Source organism: Pongo pygmaeus, chromosome 15, assembly GCF_028885625.2.
Source record: "Pongo pygmaeus isolate AG05252 chromosome 15, NHGRI_mPonPyg2-v2.0_pri, whole genome shotgun sequence".
Classification (NCBI taxonomy): Eukaryota; Metazoa; Chordata; class Mammalia; order Primates; family Hominidae; genus Pongo; species Pongo pygmaeus.
The window spans coordinates 100,835,796-100,854,100 of record NC_072388.2 but is presented as its reverse complement, the minus strand read 5'-3'; the positions used below and the strand labels follow the sequence as shown (position 1 = coordinate 100,854,100).

The 18,305-nt window shown below is 46.6% G+C and overlaps 1 protein-coding gene across 8 annotated transcripts in view; it reads right to left on the bottom strand.

The window, feature by feature from the left end:
- The window catches only part of PPP2R5C (protein phosphatase 2 regulatory subunit B'gamma), a 165,805-nt gene extending 157,794 nt beyond the window's left edge, over positions 1 to 8,011 (bottom strand). For 2 of the 8 annotated variants that reach the window (XM_054447708.2, XM_054447710.2), the window contains exons 1-2: positions 6,656 to 6,877; positions 5,605 to 5,670 (exon numbers count right to left, since the gene is read on the bottom strand). In XM_054447708.2, coding sequence (XP_054303683.1) covers positions 5,605 to 5,670; positions 6,656 to 6,682 — 93 coding nt within the window. In that variant the 5' untranslated portion in view covers positions 6,683 to 6,877. Of the gene's footprint in view, positions 1 to 5,604; positions 5,671 to 6,179; positions 6,207 to 6,655; positions 6,878 to 7,860 lie in introns of those variants that run through there. The other 6 variants (XM_054447709.2, XM_063652070.1, XM_054447715.2 and 3 more) reach the window with 5 other exon arrangements.
- Between the last annotated feature and the right edge of the window lie 10,294 nt (positions 8,012 to 18,305).

Below are 18,305 nucleotides of genomic sequence, written 5' to 3'. Positions count from 1 at the left end.
ACAGAGCCATGCCACTTTTCTCAGCAAATTAAAAAAAAAAAATTCTTTCCACATAAATGTTTTTTATGTCAACATGTAATGGGTGTTATTGTTATTATTAGATGAACTATTTAAAAACTTTCAGCTTTAATTTCTAAGGAAAAATATCGGTAGATAGATATAACTCACTAAATAAAAGCTCTTTGGGGTGCTCGATAATTGTGAAGAGTATAAAGGAGTGATCCCCCTTCTGTGTGAGCACTCACTGCTGTTCTAAAGGAAATATAATGCTCAGAGAAATATGTGCCAGGCATGGTTTGTAAGCAAATGTACATATTTTGGAAAGGTGTCTTTATAGAGCAGTGGCTCAACAAGGGGCGATTTGATCCTCCAGGAGACATTAGGCAATGTCTGGATGCATTTTGGTTGTCACAGTTGGTGGGGGTAGTGGGCCACTGGCATCTAGGGGTAAGGCCAGGGATGCTGGTAAATGTCCTACAAAGTAGAGGACCAACGGGCAGCCCCACAACAAAATATCTGGCTCCACAGTCAAGTGTTCAGATTGGAACCCTTGGTCTAGAGCAGTGGAGGTCACAAAGGAGGTACCTGGGATCTACTGACCTTGCAGCTTGTGATGTAGGACAGGAATGGGGGCTAGAGAAGGGAGCCGCTTAAGGAAGAACCCACCACTCCCTCATGCCTCAAGGGCAGCAAGCTCAGGACATCTGCCTCCTAACAACCCCAAAGCTCGGGAGCTGAGGCTGCGGCTGCCAGGGATGGATCCTCCCCGCAGCACCTCTTTCTGATGCCCCTGGGCTCTAAGGAAAGACCATCGGGAGGCACTGGGAAGAGGGAGCCAAGACGTGGCAATTAAAAGCAAATGATTCCATTTACTCCATAATCACTACACATGAATTTCAAAAAGATTTTTAAAGTATTACTTCTCTTGGTATTCTCTGGGTTTCACTGAAGTTCAGCTTAGGGTTATATGGAAAAAAAGATGGGAAGAGACTGACGGAAGCTAAGGCATGGGAGGTTCTAGCAAAAGCCCCAAGCTCAGAAGTGAGCCTACAGGGGTGTCAGGGGCCCTCCTTGGAGGGGTCGTGCCGAACAAAACAACTGTCCTTGTCCTCCTCCTTACTCAGGTGAAAACTCTTGCTACAGAGACTGTGAAAAGGAGTATTTCTTGCAAAGATATTTTTCATAACAATATTATTTGTTAACATTTAATGGGTGTATTATTAAGTATTTTTAAAATTTCAGTTTTAATTTCTAAAAAAAATACCCTTCTGCCTAGCACCTATGCGACCTGAGGTGACTGTCAGTCTCCCTAGGTCTAGACCTTCAGGGAGTGGTGGCACTGGAATGTAAAGGGACAGATTATAACAGGAAAAAATTTATGAAAGGTAGAAAGTGGCAAAGCTAGCTAACGAGTTGGAGAGAGGATTGCTCTTTCTCTTCAGCAACAGATATTATGTAAGAGTTGCTGTAGAGACTTTCAAACAAAACTAAGCTGAAACAGGTGTAAAATACATGACAATACTCAAACGACCTTTAATGTGCTTAAAACAAATCACTTTACAAAAAGCATGAACACTTCTAAAAATGTAACATTGGACACAGTACACAAACTTAAAAGAAACAACACCCTCCTATGGTCTGATCTTACAAAATGGACTTGAGGAAACTCAGAGCAATTTATTAACATTCTAAATAATCATAAAATGTGCCTAGTTAGGTTTCCACAGATTTGAAGGTTACACTGAGAACAGATGCTCAAAAGTCAGTCTCCTTTGTCAATATCCACAGAATTTTCCAACTTCAAGTGACCCATGAGCCCGTTTTTTGCCTCTTTCCTTAAGACTTCCTATGAAATAAACCAGCAATAAGTAGTGGGAAGAAACTTTTATTTCCAGGACACACGTGCATAAGCAACAAGTCAAAATTAACCATTCTATCTGAAAGAGAAGAAACATGCACCAACACATGTCATTCAAGGAGTAGAAGTAGAATTCTAGAATAAGGCAAAAGTTACAGGGCAGCAGTTATGACCTTTAACAGAATTTTGTTACACTGAAAGATACAGCCTGCCATATTTGCAGGGAAAATGTCTTTCAAGAAGGGTAGCACCCAATCTCTTCCATACATTTAAAAATAGCCTAATCTTAAACTTATCAAATCATTTTAGGGATGAGAAAACAGGGTCACCCAAGTTAGGTGACATCATTTATGGCAAAGCAAGAATCGGCATGTTTATTTTCTAACCCCCAGGCTGAAATATTTTCCACTGTACCACTCTACCCTATACTCCAGGACTTCATCTTTCTTACTGAAAAACCCAAACCATCAAATGTGCCCTTGTTCTACCCAAGAATTGTTCTGCAACATACGCCATCTGCTTCCTTGCCTTCTACGAGGCTGAAGATTAGACAGGCAGGAGTTTATTATACAGACCTGCCATATACTTGAAGTAGTGTGTTAAGTCAACTAGAGGCCAGGTTCTTGAATGCTTTCTCTGTTGGGATTATTTCCACGCTGTCTGGCTGCTCTGCCCTGGACAGGTCCCTGCTCTGCACATCTCTCAAGGCTGTGAAGCCCCAACTAGGGTAACTGTCCCATCAGAAGGTGAGTTCACTGGGTAATGGGAGCAACTGCTCATTGTGAAGGTGACATGATGTTAAAAGGCTTGAAAGGGGCTGCGTGGTGGCCCATGCCTGTAATCCCAGCACTTTGGGATGCTGAGGCAGACAGATCACCTGAGGTCAGGAGTTCGAGACTAGCCTGGCCAACAAGGTAAAACTCCGTCTCTACTAAAAATACAAAAAAAAAAAAAAAAAAAAAAATTAGCTGGGCATGGTGGCAGGAGCCTGTAATCCCAGCTACTTGGGAGGCTGAGGCAGGAGGATCACTTGAACCCGGGAGGTGGAGGTTGCAGTGAGCCGAGACCGCACCATTGCACTCCAGCCTGGGAACAAGAGTGAAACTCTGTCTCAAAAAAAAAAAAAAAAAAAAAAAAGGCTTGAAAGCAGCATGGGAATGTCAAGCCTATTTAAACTGTTCAGGTTAAAATATTCAAGTTAAGAGTAATACTGAGAGAGAGGAGAGGGAAAAAGTGTGCAATAATGGTTGAATTCACCTGCATGAGTCAATCATATTTGGTAAGTGGGTGGAACTAGAAGTGAAGCAGTGAGCTGAAGACTGAGGGGAAAAAAAACAATAATAAAATTTAAGGGTCAACTCAAAGGTCAAATGAACAGAAGTGTCCCAACTTGTATTCCTGAAAAACAATTTACACAGTGATCTGCCAAGTGTCAAGCTTAATATGCCATGTTGCCTCTGGTATCCTTATGAGGAAGCAGTGAAGGGCCCAACATTTCAGTGTTTTCAGTGGTAATTTCAAGCTCTGTAGCTCCAGCTCTTAGACAGTAGCACTAGAAAACATACAAAAAGACAAGTGGGGCATCATACTCAGGCACTGCAGGCCACACCGCAGGTCTCACACGGCTGGCAAACTGCTTTCAAAACACACATTTCACATAGTAGTGGTTTTGGTATCTTTGAACTACTGACAGATTTTTCAGGTTTAAACTTAACATTATTCATCCTTACAGCCAGGATCTTCCCACTAAAAATAGAAATAAATGAAATATACACATTGATGCTCCTTTGTATAAGGAATATAGCTAAAGTAAGAGGATATAGGCACATTAGGAGGAAAGCTCTGGGGAGAAGAAATCTTAGCAGTTTTAATGAAAGATCAAAAGACCAAAAAATAAAAAAAAGGCATATAGCGTATACCTTCATAAAGCACCTACATTTCATCTTCATCTAAATGAATTTAGTCAAAAGAGTGACAGGGAAGAAATAAACAAGTCAAATCCCAGCATGGCACAGTAAACCTCAGTTGTCTGCTATAAAGACAGGGAGGGACAGACTGGCACAAATGATCCTAACTATTGACATTTAAGGAACCTTTTGGATTTCTGCTTTTTGCTTTGGGGAGGGCAACAGATTTGCTGGAATAAACCACCTGCTGAAGAGGAGGGAGGTTCAGAATACACCAAATGATGGAAAAGAGAGAATGCAGGGCTAAAAAAAAGTCCACTGCAGATCACTGCCAGTTAACTGTGTTTCCCAGACAGAACTGAACTCATTCTAATTTGGCTTACAGGAAGAAGTCCGACACTGGCAAATAAACGTCATTTGTGATAAGACTGGGACCTCAATGATCCAGTTCTGGATAACTGACACTCTATTAACCCAATTATCTGCTACCCATGGATTCAAAAGGACCTATCGGCTCTGCCTGGGTCCACGCAGCTCCTGGACCCTTGGCCCTAGGTGTTCTAGTTCAACAATTAGTCACAAGGAAGAAAAGGCAAAGGAAAGTGGTGACTCTGCAAATCCTCTGAAGGCACTTCACGGTGTGAAGGAACAGCATCAACCTTGGTCAAGTAGACGTAATCCTCACTTGGCATTCCAGCTGTTCCTCAATGAGGCCAAAGCCAAGAAGCAAAGAAATTCACAAGTGGCCGATGCGCGCGCGCGCACACACACACACACACACACACACACACACACACACAATGTGAACAATAATAAAATACCAAAACTAGGTAAATTTTTTCAAATACCAACATTGGGGAAAGAGGCCAAGGGACCTCCAACAGAAATAGGGAGCTAGCCCAGGACGTCAGTAGCAGAGATGGTTTGAAGGAAAACAAGGTGATGGAAGAAAAAGAACAAACCACTGAGTCGCCTGGCAGCTTGCAGTGGAAGTGGCGGTGGGGGGATGACCCTAAAGCTAAAAGCAACATAGCAACACCATAGACCGCATAAGACCAATCTATACAGGAAGGTTGCTGGGTTTGAGGTGTGGGAAATGAACTTAAAAATACCAGATCCAGGATGGGCACGGTGGCTCAGGCCTGTAATTCCAGCACTTTGGGAGGCCAAGGCGGGCAGGTCACGAGGTCAGGAGTTCAAGACCAGCCTGACCAACATGGTGAAACCCCGTCTCTAATAAAAATACAAAAATTAGCCGGGCGTGGTAGCGGGCACCTGTAATCCCAGCTACTCAGGAGGCTGAGGCAGGAGAATCACTTGAACTCGGGAGGCAGAGGTTGCAGTGAGCCAAGATCGCGCCACTGCACTCCAGCCCGGGCGACAGAGCGAGACTCTAAAAAAAAAAAAAAAAAAAAAAAAAAATAGCTGGGTGTGGTGGCATGTGCCTGTGGTCCCAGCTACTTGGGAGGCTGAGGTAAGAGGATCACTTGAGCCTGGGTGGTGAGGGGTAGCAGTGAGCAGAGATTGAGCCACTGCACTCCAGCCTGGGTGACAAAGTGAGACCCCATCTCAAAAAAATAAAAAATAAAAAAACCCCAAAAGATCCACAAACAAACTCCATAGGCAAGCACAATTTTCATAAAATCATTAATAGTTTTCCAAAGCAAAACAGTAAATACCTAAACAACTAAAATTGAGGTTTATGAAAGACACCACACACACAAAAAAACCTCACATAGGGAACATTTTAGAAGATTCTAGGCTTTATCACTCTCGGTTTTTCTACCTTAAGTTAAAAGCTGTGTATAAAATACAAAGTCAATATTTGATGACAGTTACCTCTGATTCTACTGTGTCTTGTCCTTCTTTTGAACTTTTCCCACTCTTCCCTGCTTTTGGTGATTCCTGGTAAACATCAAGCAAAGTCAATTAATCTTCTCACTTTTTAGACAGGTAAACATCAGATAAGCCAAATACAGTTTTAAAAGTGATTTATACAACTACAGCTTCTGGTATTTTAAATTCATACCATTAGGAAAGTCTATATCATATCGTTTAGGGTTCCAACAGTGCAATGACCCCCCACCCCCCATTCAGATTCTTTTCGTTTTATCTGCATTTGAGGTTGAAAACTTTAAGCAGAAAACAGATAAATCCAATTTTATACAGTGCTTCTGGCATTTTGAGATCCACATCACATCCCTTTCTTCCCTCCCACCCTGAACCCTATGAGTGAGGATTTCTGGGGTGATAATGAAACGGTACAGAGCTCCACCTGGAGCAGAAACATACCCGCCCCCCCGAATGCAAACGCAGCACCCTAGCTCGCAGCCCTCACCGCCGCCGCCACCCAGGATAATAATAGTGTTTGAGAGCCCCAGAGCGTCCCTCCGGGGCGGCAGAGAATTCCTTACCAGCTTTCAGCGGGATCCCTTCTCGCTCCCTTTCCACCGTCCAGGGGTCCCTCCCCAGGCATCTACAGCCCCCATCCCTGAAGCTCCTTTCCAGGAGACTGCGAGGCTGCGAGCCCCCTCGGCGGCCGCACCTGTCCGCCCAGGCCGACGGCGCGCTGTCGGGGTCGGGCGCCCCTCCGACCCCCTCCCCAGGCCGCGCCCTCCCTCCACGCCCAGCCCCGGCCCATCAGGAAGGTCCCAGCGGCCCGGGCCTGCGCCCCGCGGATCCGGCGCGATCCCCGGGCTCCCCGCCCCCACCGGGCATGAGGGCGAGAGAAGCCCGGGGATGCCTGGCCCGGCCGCCCTCGGGGACGCGAAGCCCGCGGCGTCAGGCGGGGAGCTGAGCCGGGGCCCGGGCGCAGGACCCCGGTGCCGTCGCGCCCTCCCCCGGCAGTCCCTCCCCATTCCCTCCGTCCCGCGACCGGGCCCGGACTCACTTTCTCCTTCTTGTTTTTATTCGGCATGGCTGGAGCGGGCCGCCGCCGCCGCCGCCGCCGCCCCTGCCGCCGCCTGCCCCCGCAACAGCAGCGCCCCCGCCCCGGCCGTCGCGCCCCCGCGGCCGCCGCCGCCGCCGCCGCCGCCGCCCGGGGACTGAGTCTTTCGCTCGCTCTCGCTTCCCCTTTTCCAGGCTCCCAGAAGCTGCGGCAGCCGCGGCGGCGGCGGCGGCGGCGGCGGCGGCGGCGGCAGCGGCGGCGGCGTCTCTCCGCCCCTCCCCCGGCCGGCCCGCCCCGCCCCTCCCCACCCCCGTCTGGCCGCCCCGCCCCGCCCGCCCGCCCGCCGCTCGCCCCGCCCCCGCCCCCGGCCCCGCCCCACTGCCCTCAACAGCGCCCTGCCATTGGTCGACGCGCCCCCACGTGCCCTAACGCTCCCCGCTCCCCCCACCCTCTCCGCGCGACCCGTTCACGCCCCCGCCCTCCGTCGCGAGTCGCCGCGAGCCGGCTTCAGGCAGGCCGCGGCCTCCTGGCGCGGAGCTGACCGCTGAGCAAAGCTGCGCCGAGTCAGGGGAGGGAGCATGTGGCTGCGACTGCGGTGACAGGGCCGTGGCCCGCTGTGGAGGCGCAAGACAGAGCGTGAGACGTAGGAAATGCACATTTGAAATGTATGGCAACAACTTCTGCAGCCGGCGAAACGCGAACCGTGGCCTCTTGGCCTTACCCCCCACCGCCGCGGCTCTCGCTGCAGTCAAGAGTGCCCGGCACGCTTTGCACTGAGGCGCACGGGGAGGCCCGGGAACCGAGCTAGCGGCAGTTCCGCGGGACACCGCTGGGCCCCGCCTCCCCTCCCTTCCCCTCCCCTCCCCTCCCTTCCCCTCCCCTCCCCTCCCTTCCCCTCCCCTCCCCTCGACCAGCTCGTCCCTTCCCCTCGACCAGCCCGTCCCCTGCCCTCTCCTCCGTCCCCTCCCCTCGACCAGCCCGTCCCTTCCCCTCGACCAGCCCGTCCCCTGCCCTCCCCTCCCCTCTACCAGCCCGTCCCCTGCCCTCCCCTCCCCTCGACCAGCCCGTCCCCTGCCCTCCCCTCCCCTCCCCTCGACCAGCCCGTCCCGTCCCCTTCCCTCGACCAGCCCCTCCCCTCGGCCGGCCCCTCCCCTCGACCGGCCCCTCTCCTTGACAGGCTCCTCCCCTCGACCAGCCCCTGCCCTCACCAGCTCAGCTTTCCGCAGTTTCTCCCGCAAGGTCCCGCCTACCCGACAACCCCGTCCTTTCCTGGTTGGTCCCGCCCTCCGCAGCTCTTGCCGCGAGGTACCACCCACCCGACAGCCCCTCCCCTCCCCAGTCGGCCGTGCCCTCCGCAGCCCCCTCCGCGAGGTCACGCCCACCCGTGCAGCCCGTCTCCTCCGGCGTCGGCCCCGCCCACCGAGGCCAGGTCTCAAAGACTTGGTGGCCGCTGCGCCAATAGGATTTTATTTTTATTCTTTAATTTGGCTTGATCATAAATCGTGAGGAAACCTCTGCATGATGACTGGGAGTCACCTGATTTCTCTCAGCTTGTTAATAGCTGTGAGGAGAGGGTGTCCAAGGGAAAGACGTTAACTTTTCAGTACAGTACTTGAATACAGTACGCAGTCCACCTCGTGCCCAAAATTATTGAAGACGCTAATGACAGGCGTCGCAGATTGCAGAAATGCATTAGGTATTAAGACTCTAGGAGCGTACGGATTTCACGTGCGAGAGGCATTGGTGCTTCACCTGTGATGATGAAGGAGCTGCATCTTAACTGGCAGCTTAAAAATCATCGCGTTCTCTTAGCCCCCGGGGTTTTGTTCTTGGAAGTTTCCAGGCAAAGCACTTGCCATTATTCTCAGCAGTTCTTCAATGAGAAAGCTGAAAGACGGGGTAAGAAAAAAAAGATCTAAAGTGAGGAATGTTGTGGGAGGTCCAGAAAGTAAGTTCTGTCTGCGGGTGTCTGAATGTCTGCGGGCTCTTAGACGAATATCTGTAGGTAAGCAGGACAGTCTCAAACAACTATTTGTGTGGAATAAATGGCTTTTTTATTAATAATTTAAGTGGGTTAATGGTGTCTCCAAAACAATTTTGAGGATAGAGTGATGCCCCTAGTTAACTTAATAACATTTTAAAAATAAAATATATGCTATCAATTTAATAAGCCCAGGATATATTCATATCAAAAAGGAGTAGCTCTGAAACTATTGGTTTATGGCCATGAACTCTTAGGGAGGCTTAGAGGCTTCTCTGAGACAAGCCTGTGCCACCAAAATCCTTGTATCATAGCTCCTGATCCGGTGTTGCATACAATTCATTCATTCGACCCACATTTGTTGGATAACTACTATGTGCAAAGCATGATGCCAGAAATTTTATGGTGAACAAGGCACTACCCTTGTCCTCAAGCAGTTCGCATGCTTGCATGGAAACAGAAAAAACCAGCAATCAGAGGGACATGACATGTGACCAGTCTACAGGACTGGAGTGAGGGGGGTCAGGCTTGGAAGCATGACAGAGCACTGCCCAGGACGTTTTGTTATGGCCAGAGATGAGACTGAAGGAACAACGACGCTGAATTAAGACTGGTAGACCTTGCCAAGATATTGTACTTCTTTTTTAATGCATTTCAGGGTCACTGACAGATACTGAAGTGGGGAGTGATGTACTCATATTTGCATTTTAGAAGACATCGGTGGCAGGAGTGTGGAGAAGGAGGTGAGGGTGGGAGTAAAAGCAGGAGGCAGAAAGAGCAATCAGCATCCAGCTATGGTTCAGGTGCATGCCGGGGAGGCATCTCCACAGCAACAGGGGGAAGGATCGCCGACGTGACAGAGAGCCAGAATCGAGGATAAAAGGCGAATGCTCACGCTTGTAGTTTGGGCAACACAGTGAATGATGAGGAAGGGATGCAAGTGGAGGGCGTGTTTGCAAGGGAACAAGATTCCAGTTTGGGACGCGTTGCTGTGTCCGCAAAATGTAGGTAGAGGTGTCCAAGATGGCAACTGGAAATATAGCATAGAGGACTAGTTGCATGTCAGGTTAGAGGTTTCTCAGGTCAGTTTAGAGTCTGAGGGAAAGCACAGGGACAGGGTACCAGCAAAGCTGCCTAGTTACCATCCAGTGACCTTGAAACCATAGCAACCAGAGAAATCTGACTCAACACCATTACCTGTACAACTGCGTGTGTACCTCACTGGCCATTGGACTGGCTTCATTTGCCCGCATTAGGGAGGACCATCTTTAATGACAGTTAGCTACCGACTACTCGAAGAACACACTGGGTTTCGTGCAGTGTCTTGGGTGCTGTGGTATTTACAGGAACACTAAAGATAGATATAGCTCCTGCTCCCAAAAGAAGGGATTCAGGACAGGCTATTGAGAACGGATATAAAGCCATTATGTGGGTGTGCGTGTGTGCACACACACTTGTGTGTGTGTGGCTGAGGATTACCTCTTCCAGGATGGCCCCACATTCCATGTTCATGAAGGCACTGCTCACATCACACAAAACTCCTTCTCTTTCACCCCTTGCTCTTTTGGGACACTTCTTTGAGATGGTCCTTGATATAGTTAGGATATTTATCCCCACCCAAATCCATGTTGAAATGTAATCACCGATGTGGGAAGTGGGCCTGCTGGGAAGTGTTTGGATCACGGAGGCAGATGCCTCATGAATGGCTTGGGCCATCCCCTTGGTGATAAGTGAGCTCTCGCTTGGAGTTCACATGAGATTTAGTTGTTTAAAAGTATGTGGCACCTCCCCCCACCTTAAGCCTGCTTTCACCATGTGAAGTGCCTGCTCCCCCTTCACCTTCCACCATGAGTGAAAACTCCCTGAGGCTTCACCAGAAGCTGAGCAGATGCCAGCACCATGCTTCCTGTATAGCCTGCAGAACCATGAGCCAATTAAACCTCTTTTCTTTATAAATTACCCAGTCTCAGGTATTTGTATATAGTGATGCAAGAATGGACTAATACAGTTTCTAAAAACCCAAACATACTTTTTCCATGTCTGTCTTCTCTGTATGTTGGATTGCTTTATTTGTGCCCCTGAGGTCTCTGGAGGATCAGAGAGGTTCCCAGAGGACTGAGGTCTTTGACCTCACTGCAGCCACCAGCTGCAGCCCTACACTGTTCACTGCTTCACTCTGGATAACATAAGTGGCACATATGAGCAGGGCAGAGAGAAGATGGCCCTTGACTGAGAATCAGCCCTGCACCCTTCCCTGTGTCTGCCCTCGGAAGCCCTTCCTGCGTCTTCTCTGTGAAGATGCCTGCAGCACAGTTGGCCCTGCCTGCTCCTCTGAGGCTGGTGTGGAGCTGCCCTGCCTGCCAGGCTGCAGCTTTGGTCACCCTGCCCAGAAAGCCTTCTCTCTTGGCTCTCACAGACCGCGGCCTGTGGGCTTAGGTTTCTTCATGTCGTTCTTAGGCTTTCTGGGCATCCAGGCAGTCTTGCATACTTGGATTTTCAGCTGAGCTTCCTAGGGGCAGTGATCATGTCTCAGGCATTCTGTGTTACTCAGTGCCTAGCGTTTGAAGAAACTAATTCTAGCTGGGTGTGGTGGCTCACGCCTATAATCCCAGCACTTTGGGAGGCCAAGGCGGGAGGATTGCTTGAGCCCAGAAGTTCAAGAGCAGCCTGGGCGTGGTGGCACGCATCTGTGGTCCCAGCCACTCAGGAAACTGAGGCAGGAGGATTGCTTGAGCCATCACTGCAGATGGAGGCTCATGCAGTGATCATGCCGCTGAACTCCAGCCTGGGTGACAGAGCGAGACACTGTTGCATCTCAGACTTGTTTCTGACTTTATGCCGCCTTTCTTTAACTGCTGTCTTTCTCCAGCTTTGTGGTGTGCTTATGGGCCCTCCTCTGTGTCACTAGCTCCCCCAGGTGCTCAGCCCCTCCTCCTTACCTCTCCTGGCCCAGGGCTACCTGGATTGGGTAGTGACTTCCTTTCAGGCATCCCTGAGGCCTCCCCGAAAACTAGATGTTCATCACATCTACTCCTCCCAACTTTCCTCACTTCCTTTCCATGAAAATGTCATGAAACACGCATTTCGTACTGAATTTGTATCTATTTATTCATGCACCAGACTCCTTCCACTACAAATTTGCCTGCAGAGTTGGAGTAGAGAGTATGTTAAGTCAGATTACATTTGAATTAATTATCCATATATCAAGAGTGCGGATCACACTCTAGGCACGTATCAAGCACTCAGTAAGTTTAACAAGTGGACCATGATTTGAAATGAGGTGCCATTCGGTTCTGAGGAGTCCAAGAAAATACCCAAAAGTTAGTACTTTCAGGCCCAAGGGCACCCAGAGAGCTTATTAGACTAAGCCAGGCATCTTGTTTGGCCCCTGTAGAGCTTTGAAAAATGCCGTGAGCCAGTTAGTCCCCAACAGCTGAGAATAATGCCACGAGTGCCTGGAGTACTTTCCCAATGAGATCCAAAAGGTAGAAAGAAATCTGTGAAAGTTTCCAAAACTGAAAATTTCATAGATTACTCTAAAAACTGTGAAAGTTCAAAATAATTCTAAAAATATCTTAATAAAAGTTTGTATCCAAGTATTGAAGAAAAATGGAAAACAACACAAAATAATTCATTTTCATATAAATGGAGTGAAATACAATCCCTTTCTTTTTTCCTCCCAAATCCCTAAGTCTACTGGAGGAGATAAGACGGGACAGAAATAACTTAAAGCAAGGTGGTGGTGGAAGCACACCGTAAGAGCATTAGCGAGCAGGATCAGGGGCTTTCAGAGAGAGGAGATGTATTCAATAGAGCAGCAGAGAGCTTGCTGGAAGGGAGGGTGCGGATAATCAGCTGCAGCGTGTTCAAGTGCTGACTTTTAGTTCTTGTCCTAAGTTTGGGCTGATTGGTTTTAACAGGCTGGAGCAGATGAGCCAGTCAGAAGTGTTTAATTGGAAATAAATGAATGAAAGATCCATGCACAGAGCCATGCAAGGGTCACACCAGGGACGAGGGAGTGGGAGGCAGGCAGGGGCTGTGGCTGCGGGAGCTGTCCTTGTTCCCAGGCCTCACTGGGCAGGGGGAGGCAGAGGTCATGCCAGAGCCTGGTGTAGCCAACTCATTGTCATAGTCCCCATCGGTGTGCAGGGAGGGAGGCCAGGACAGGTGAAGACACACCCCACCCTCTCGCTTCTCCCCTCCTCTCTCTCATCAGTGGCTCCCATTTTGCTGACCCACTTGAGCCAGAGGGCCAGGAAGCCCAGCGAGCCCAGCGAGGCATCCCTTGATGTCCTGCTCTAGGGAGGAGAAGGGTGAGGAGTGGCTGTCAAGGGGGCCTTAGGTGGAGAAGAACTTGTTGTCATGGTGGAGTGGGAGATCTGGAATTAGAAGACTTGGGTTTGTGCAGACTCTGTGTGAGTCTCAAAACCTTTAACCTAATGGTTCTGAAACGGGTGATTCTACCCCCCAGGGGACCATTGGTGATGTTTGAAGACATTTCCGGTTGTCACAACTGGGTGGGTGGGGAGGGCTACTGGCATCTAGTGGGTAGAAGCCAGGGATGCCGCTATACATCCAACAATGCACAGGACAGCCACACACAACAGAATCCTCTGACCCAGAAGATAATAGTGCCGAGGTGGAGAACCCCGGTCTAAACTCACGAAAAGCGGATATGACACAACCTGCCCTGCCCTGTCTGCTGGTTACCAAGAGCATCACAGAAGACAGTGGGCATGAAAGCCAGAACTGTACCACAGACTTCATGTAAGGAGAATTTCTTGATCTGGATGGAACTCCACAGTTTGCTGAATGCACTTCACTGCCTCTCCCCCTGCTCCCTGCCATTGTCGTCTTTCCTGCCCTTTGTGTGGAGAAAGAGACAACCTCCACTGCATCTTCGAAAGAGAGCAGCGCCCTACTCCAGTGAGCAGGATTCTCTTCCAGGTCACTACTCCATCCTGGGAGACCTGAAGAGATTGCCTTTCTGCATGAACTGGCATCTAAGTTATAACAGAGAACTAATGAGAGTGCCTTTAATTTTGTAAAATTATGACAAAATACATACAGCATAAAATTTACCATCTTAACATTTTTAAGTGTATAGTTCTAAGACATTAAATACATTCACATTGTTGTGCAAACATCACCACCATCCACCTACAGAACTTTCATCTTCCCAAACTGATGCCTGTTCCAACCGAACCGCTCCTCGTTGCCCCTCCCCAGCCCCTGGCAACCACCATTCTACTTTCTGTCTCAATGACTGACTACTCCAGGTGCCTTAAATGTGGAATTATGCAGTATTTGTCCTTTTGCGATTGGCTTATTTCACTTAGCATAATATCCTCAAGGTTCATCCATGTTGTAGCATGTGTCAGAATTTCCTTCCTTTTTAAGGCTGATATTCCATTGTATGAATATTCATGTATTGTATTGTTTATTCATTCATCTGTAGGTGGACACTTTGGATGCTTCCACCTCTTGGCTGTTGTGAACAATGCTGCTATTGTAGCAGGACGAGCCACAAGCAAAACTCCTCAGACACCAGATTAAAGAAGGAAGAGGTTTATTTGGCTGGGAGCATTGGCAGACTTACATCTTAAGAGCCTAGCTCCCTGAAAAAGAAATTCCTGGCCTTTTTAAGGGCTTACAACTCTAAGGGGTCCACGTGAAACGGTCGTGATAGATCGAGCAAGTGTGGGCAATGTGACTGGGGGCTACATGCATCAGCTAACAGAACCAAAAGTTTTACAGTGCTTTCTCATACAACGTCTGGAATTTACAGATAACACAAGTAGTTTTGTTCAGGGGTTAATATTATTATTATTATTATTATTTTAACCACCAGGGCCAGGTGGTAGCACCAAGGTCGTCTAGCTATTTATCTTACTTCTGTTTCTTTCCAACTTTTTGCTTTCTCCTTTTTCTCCTGTCTTATAAACTAGGGAAACGGGGACGGGGGGTGTGGAAAAGAAGGGAAGGTCAGCAGGAGAAGTAGTGGTCTAATTCCATGCTATTAACATGGGTGTGCAAATATGTCTTTGAGACCCTGTTTTCAATTCTTTTGGGTATATAACCCTGGATTAGTTTATTCTCACACTGCTATAAAGAACTACCTGAGACTGGGTAATTTATAAAGAAAATAGATTTAATTGACTCACAGTTCTGCAGGCTGTACAGAAGGCATGGCTGTGGCGGGGGGCTCACAAAACTTACAATCATGGCAGAAGGGTATAGGGGAAGCAAACATGTCTTCACATGGTGGGAGGAGAGAGAAAGAGAAGGGGGAGGTGCTACACACTTTTAAACAACCAGGTCTCGTGAGAACTCACTATCACAAGAACAACAAGGGGGAAATACAACCCCATGAGTCAATCACCTCCCACCAGGCCCCTCCTCCAACATGTGGGGATTACAGTTTTACATGAGATTTGGGTAGAGACACAGAGCCAAACCGTATCATACCCAGAAGTGGAATTCTTGGATCATATGGTAATTTTATTTTTAATTTTTTGAGGAGCCTCCATATTATTTTCTATAGAGTCTGCACCATTTTATATTGCTACCAACCATATACAAGGTTCCACTTTCTCCACATCCTCACCAACACTTGTTATGTTTTGTTTTTTCAGTAGTAGCCATCCTAATAGGTGTGAGATGATATCTCATTATGGTTTTGATTTGTATTTCCATAATGATTAGTGATGTTGAGCATCTTTTCATATGCTTTTTGGCCACTTGTACATCCTCTTTGGAGGAATGTCTATTCAAGTCCTTTGCCTATTTTTAAATTGGGTTATTTGTTTTTTCTTCCTGCTGTTGTTGTTGTATTGTAGTAATTCTTTCTATATTCTGGATATTAATCCCTTATCAGATATAAGATCTACAAATATTTTCTCTCCTATTCTGTAGGTTGCCTTTCAATCTGTTAATTATATCCTTTGATTCACAGAAATTTTAAATTTTGATGTAGTCCAATTTATCTATTTTTACTTTTGTTACCTGTGCTTTTGGTGTCAAATCCAAGAAATCATTGCCAAATCCAATGTCATGAGGCTTTTCCCCTATGTTTTCTTCTAAGAGTTTTACAGTTTTACCTCCCATATTTAGGTCTTTGGTTCATTTTGAGTTGATTTTTGTGTGTGGTATAGGGTAAGAGTCCAACTTCATTCTTTTGCATTGCATATCCCATTTTCACAGCACCATTTGTTGAAGAGACTGTCCTTTCCCCATTGATTAGTCTTGGCACCTTTTTCAAAAATCATTTGACATTTTATTTCTGGGCTCTCTATTCTATTACATTGGTCTATATATCTGTCTTTATCCCAGTACCACACTGTTTTGATGTCTGTAGTATGTTTTGAAATCAGGAAGTGTGAGTCCTCCAACTTTGGTCTTCTTTTCCAAGACTGTTGTGGCTATTCAGCATCCGTTTAGATTCCATATGAATTTTAAGATGGAGTTTTCCTCTGCAAAAACTGCCATTAGAATTTTGGTATGAATTGCATTAAATCTGTAGGTCACATTGGGTAGCATGAACACCTTAACTATTAAGCCTTCCAAATTCATGAACACAGGATGTATTTCCATTTAGTTGTCTTTAATTTTTTTCAGCAACATTTTGTAGTTTCCAGTGTACAAGTCTTTTGCCTCCTTGGTTAAGTTTATTCCTGATAATCTTATTCTTTTTATGCTATTGTAAATGGAATTGTTTTCTTAATTTCCCTTTTGGATTCTTCATTTTTAGTGTAAGAAACACAACTGATTTTGTGGGTTGATTTGGTATCCTGCAACTTTGTTGAACTCATTGATTAGTTCTAACAGGATTTGTTTTATGTGTTTGTGTGTGTGTGTGTCTGTGTGTGTGTGTGTGATCTTATCATCTGCAAACTGAAACAATTTTACTTCTTCCTTTCCAATTTGGATGCCTCAGTTTCTTTTTCTTGTTTAATTGTTCTGTGTAGGACTTCCAGTGCTATGTTGAATAAAAGTGGCAAAATAAGCATCTTTACCTCATTTCTAATCCTAGAGAAAAAACTTTCAGTCTTTCACCATTGAGTATGATGTTAGTTGTTGGCTGTTTATATACAACCCTCATTATATTGGGGTGGTTTCCTTCTAATCCTAGTTTATTGGTTTTTTTTTTTTATCATGAAAGTATGTTGAATTTTAGCAAATGCCTTTTATGCACCAGTTGAGATAATCATGGGGTTGTTTTCCTTCATTCTGTTAATGTAGTGTGTTACAGTGATTGATTTTTGTATGTTGAACCATTCTTGCATTCCAAGAATAAATCCCATTTGGTCATGGGGTATAATCCTTTTAATGTGCCATTGAATTCTGTTTGCTAGTATTTTATTAAGGCTTGTTGCACTGATATTCATCAGAGATATTGGTCTGTAGTTTTCTTTCTTTATAATGTCTTTGTCTGACTTCAGTATCATGCTAGCTTCATAGAATGAGCTACGAAGTGTTCCCTCCTCTTCAATTTTGTGGAAGAGTTTGAGGACGGTTGGTGTAAATTCCTTAAATGTTTGGTAGAATTCACCAATGATGCCATCTAAGCCTGAGTTTTTCATTGTTGTGAGGCTTTTGATTACTGATTCAATGAGGCTGCCTTCTTAGAATGAATGTTATAAATTTTATGGCCAAACAAATTTCCTTTTTGAGGAATAGTTCTTTACTTTGCAAGGTGATGTACCTTTTATAACTATGTGCTTTTCTCAGATTTTTAGAGTATCTTTTTGGAATAATAAGTTTTGATGACTTTATTGCCCTAGTTTGTTGCTATTACTTCACTTCATTGCCAGTTTGCTTTCTTTTTCTTCTTTTTCTAGACAGAGTCTCGCTCTGTTGCCCAGGCTGGATTGCAGTGGCATGATCTCGGCTCACTATAGCCTCTGCTTCCCGGGTTCAAGTGATTCTCTTGCCTCAGCCTCCTGAATAGCTGGAATTACAGGTGTGCACCATTACGCCTGGCTAATTTTTGTATTTTTAGTAGAGATGGGGTTCTGCCATGTTGGCCAGGCTGGTCTCGAACTCCTGGGCTCAAGCAATCCACATGCCTCAGCCTCCCAAAGTGCTAGGATTACAGGCATGAGCCCTTTGTTTGGTGCTGCTGTCTTCTTAAACAGAAGTAAACCCAGACATTAGTCTCTACCTTATGCAACTTGACACACATTACTCTTGGCTCTTGTAGATATCAAATCCACACTTGAAGATGAAAATTTCCTACAATTTCAGGTATGTAACAGCATGTGCTACAGGCTTGTAAATGAGTTCTAACTCACAGTAAATTAGCTTATGACTAACAACAGATGGGTCCAGTCCCAAAACCTACATTCTAACAGGGGAAGACAAACTATAAATTTGTAAACAGTTGAGAAAGATCATTTCAGACAGTGATATGCTATGAAAACAGAAACAAGTGGATAATGGTTTGGCCTATGCTGTCTATTACACTAGCCACGTGCCACATAGACATTTACTTTTAAATTAGTGAAAATGAGAGATTCTGTTCCAAGATGGCTGAATAGGGACAGCTCTGCTCTGCAGCTCCTAGTGTGATCGATGCAGAAGATGGTGATTTCTGCATTTCCAACTGAGGTACCTGGTTTATCTCATTGGGACTGGTTGGACAGTGGGTGGAGCCCATGGAGGGTGAGCTGA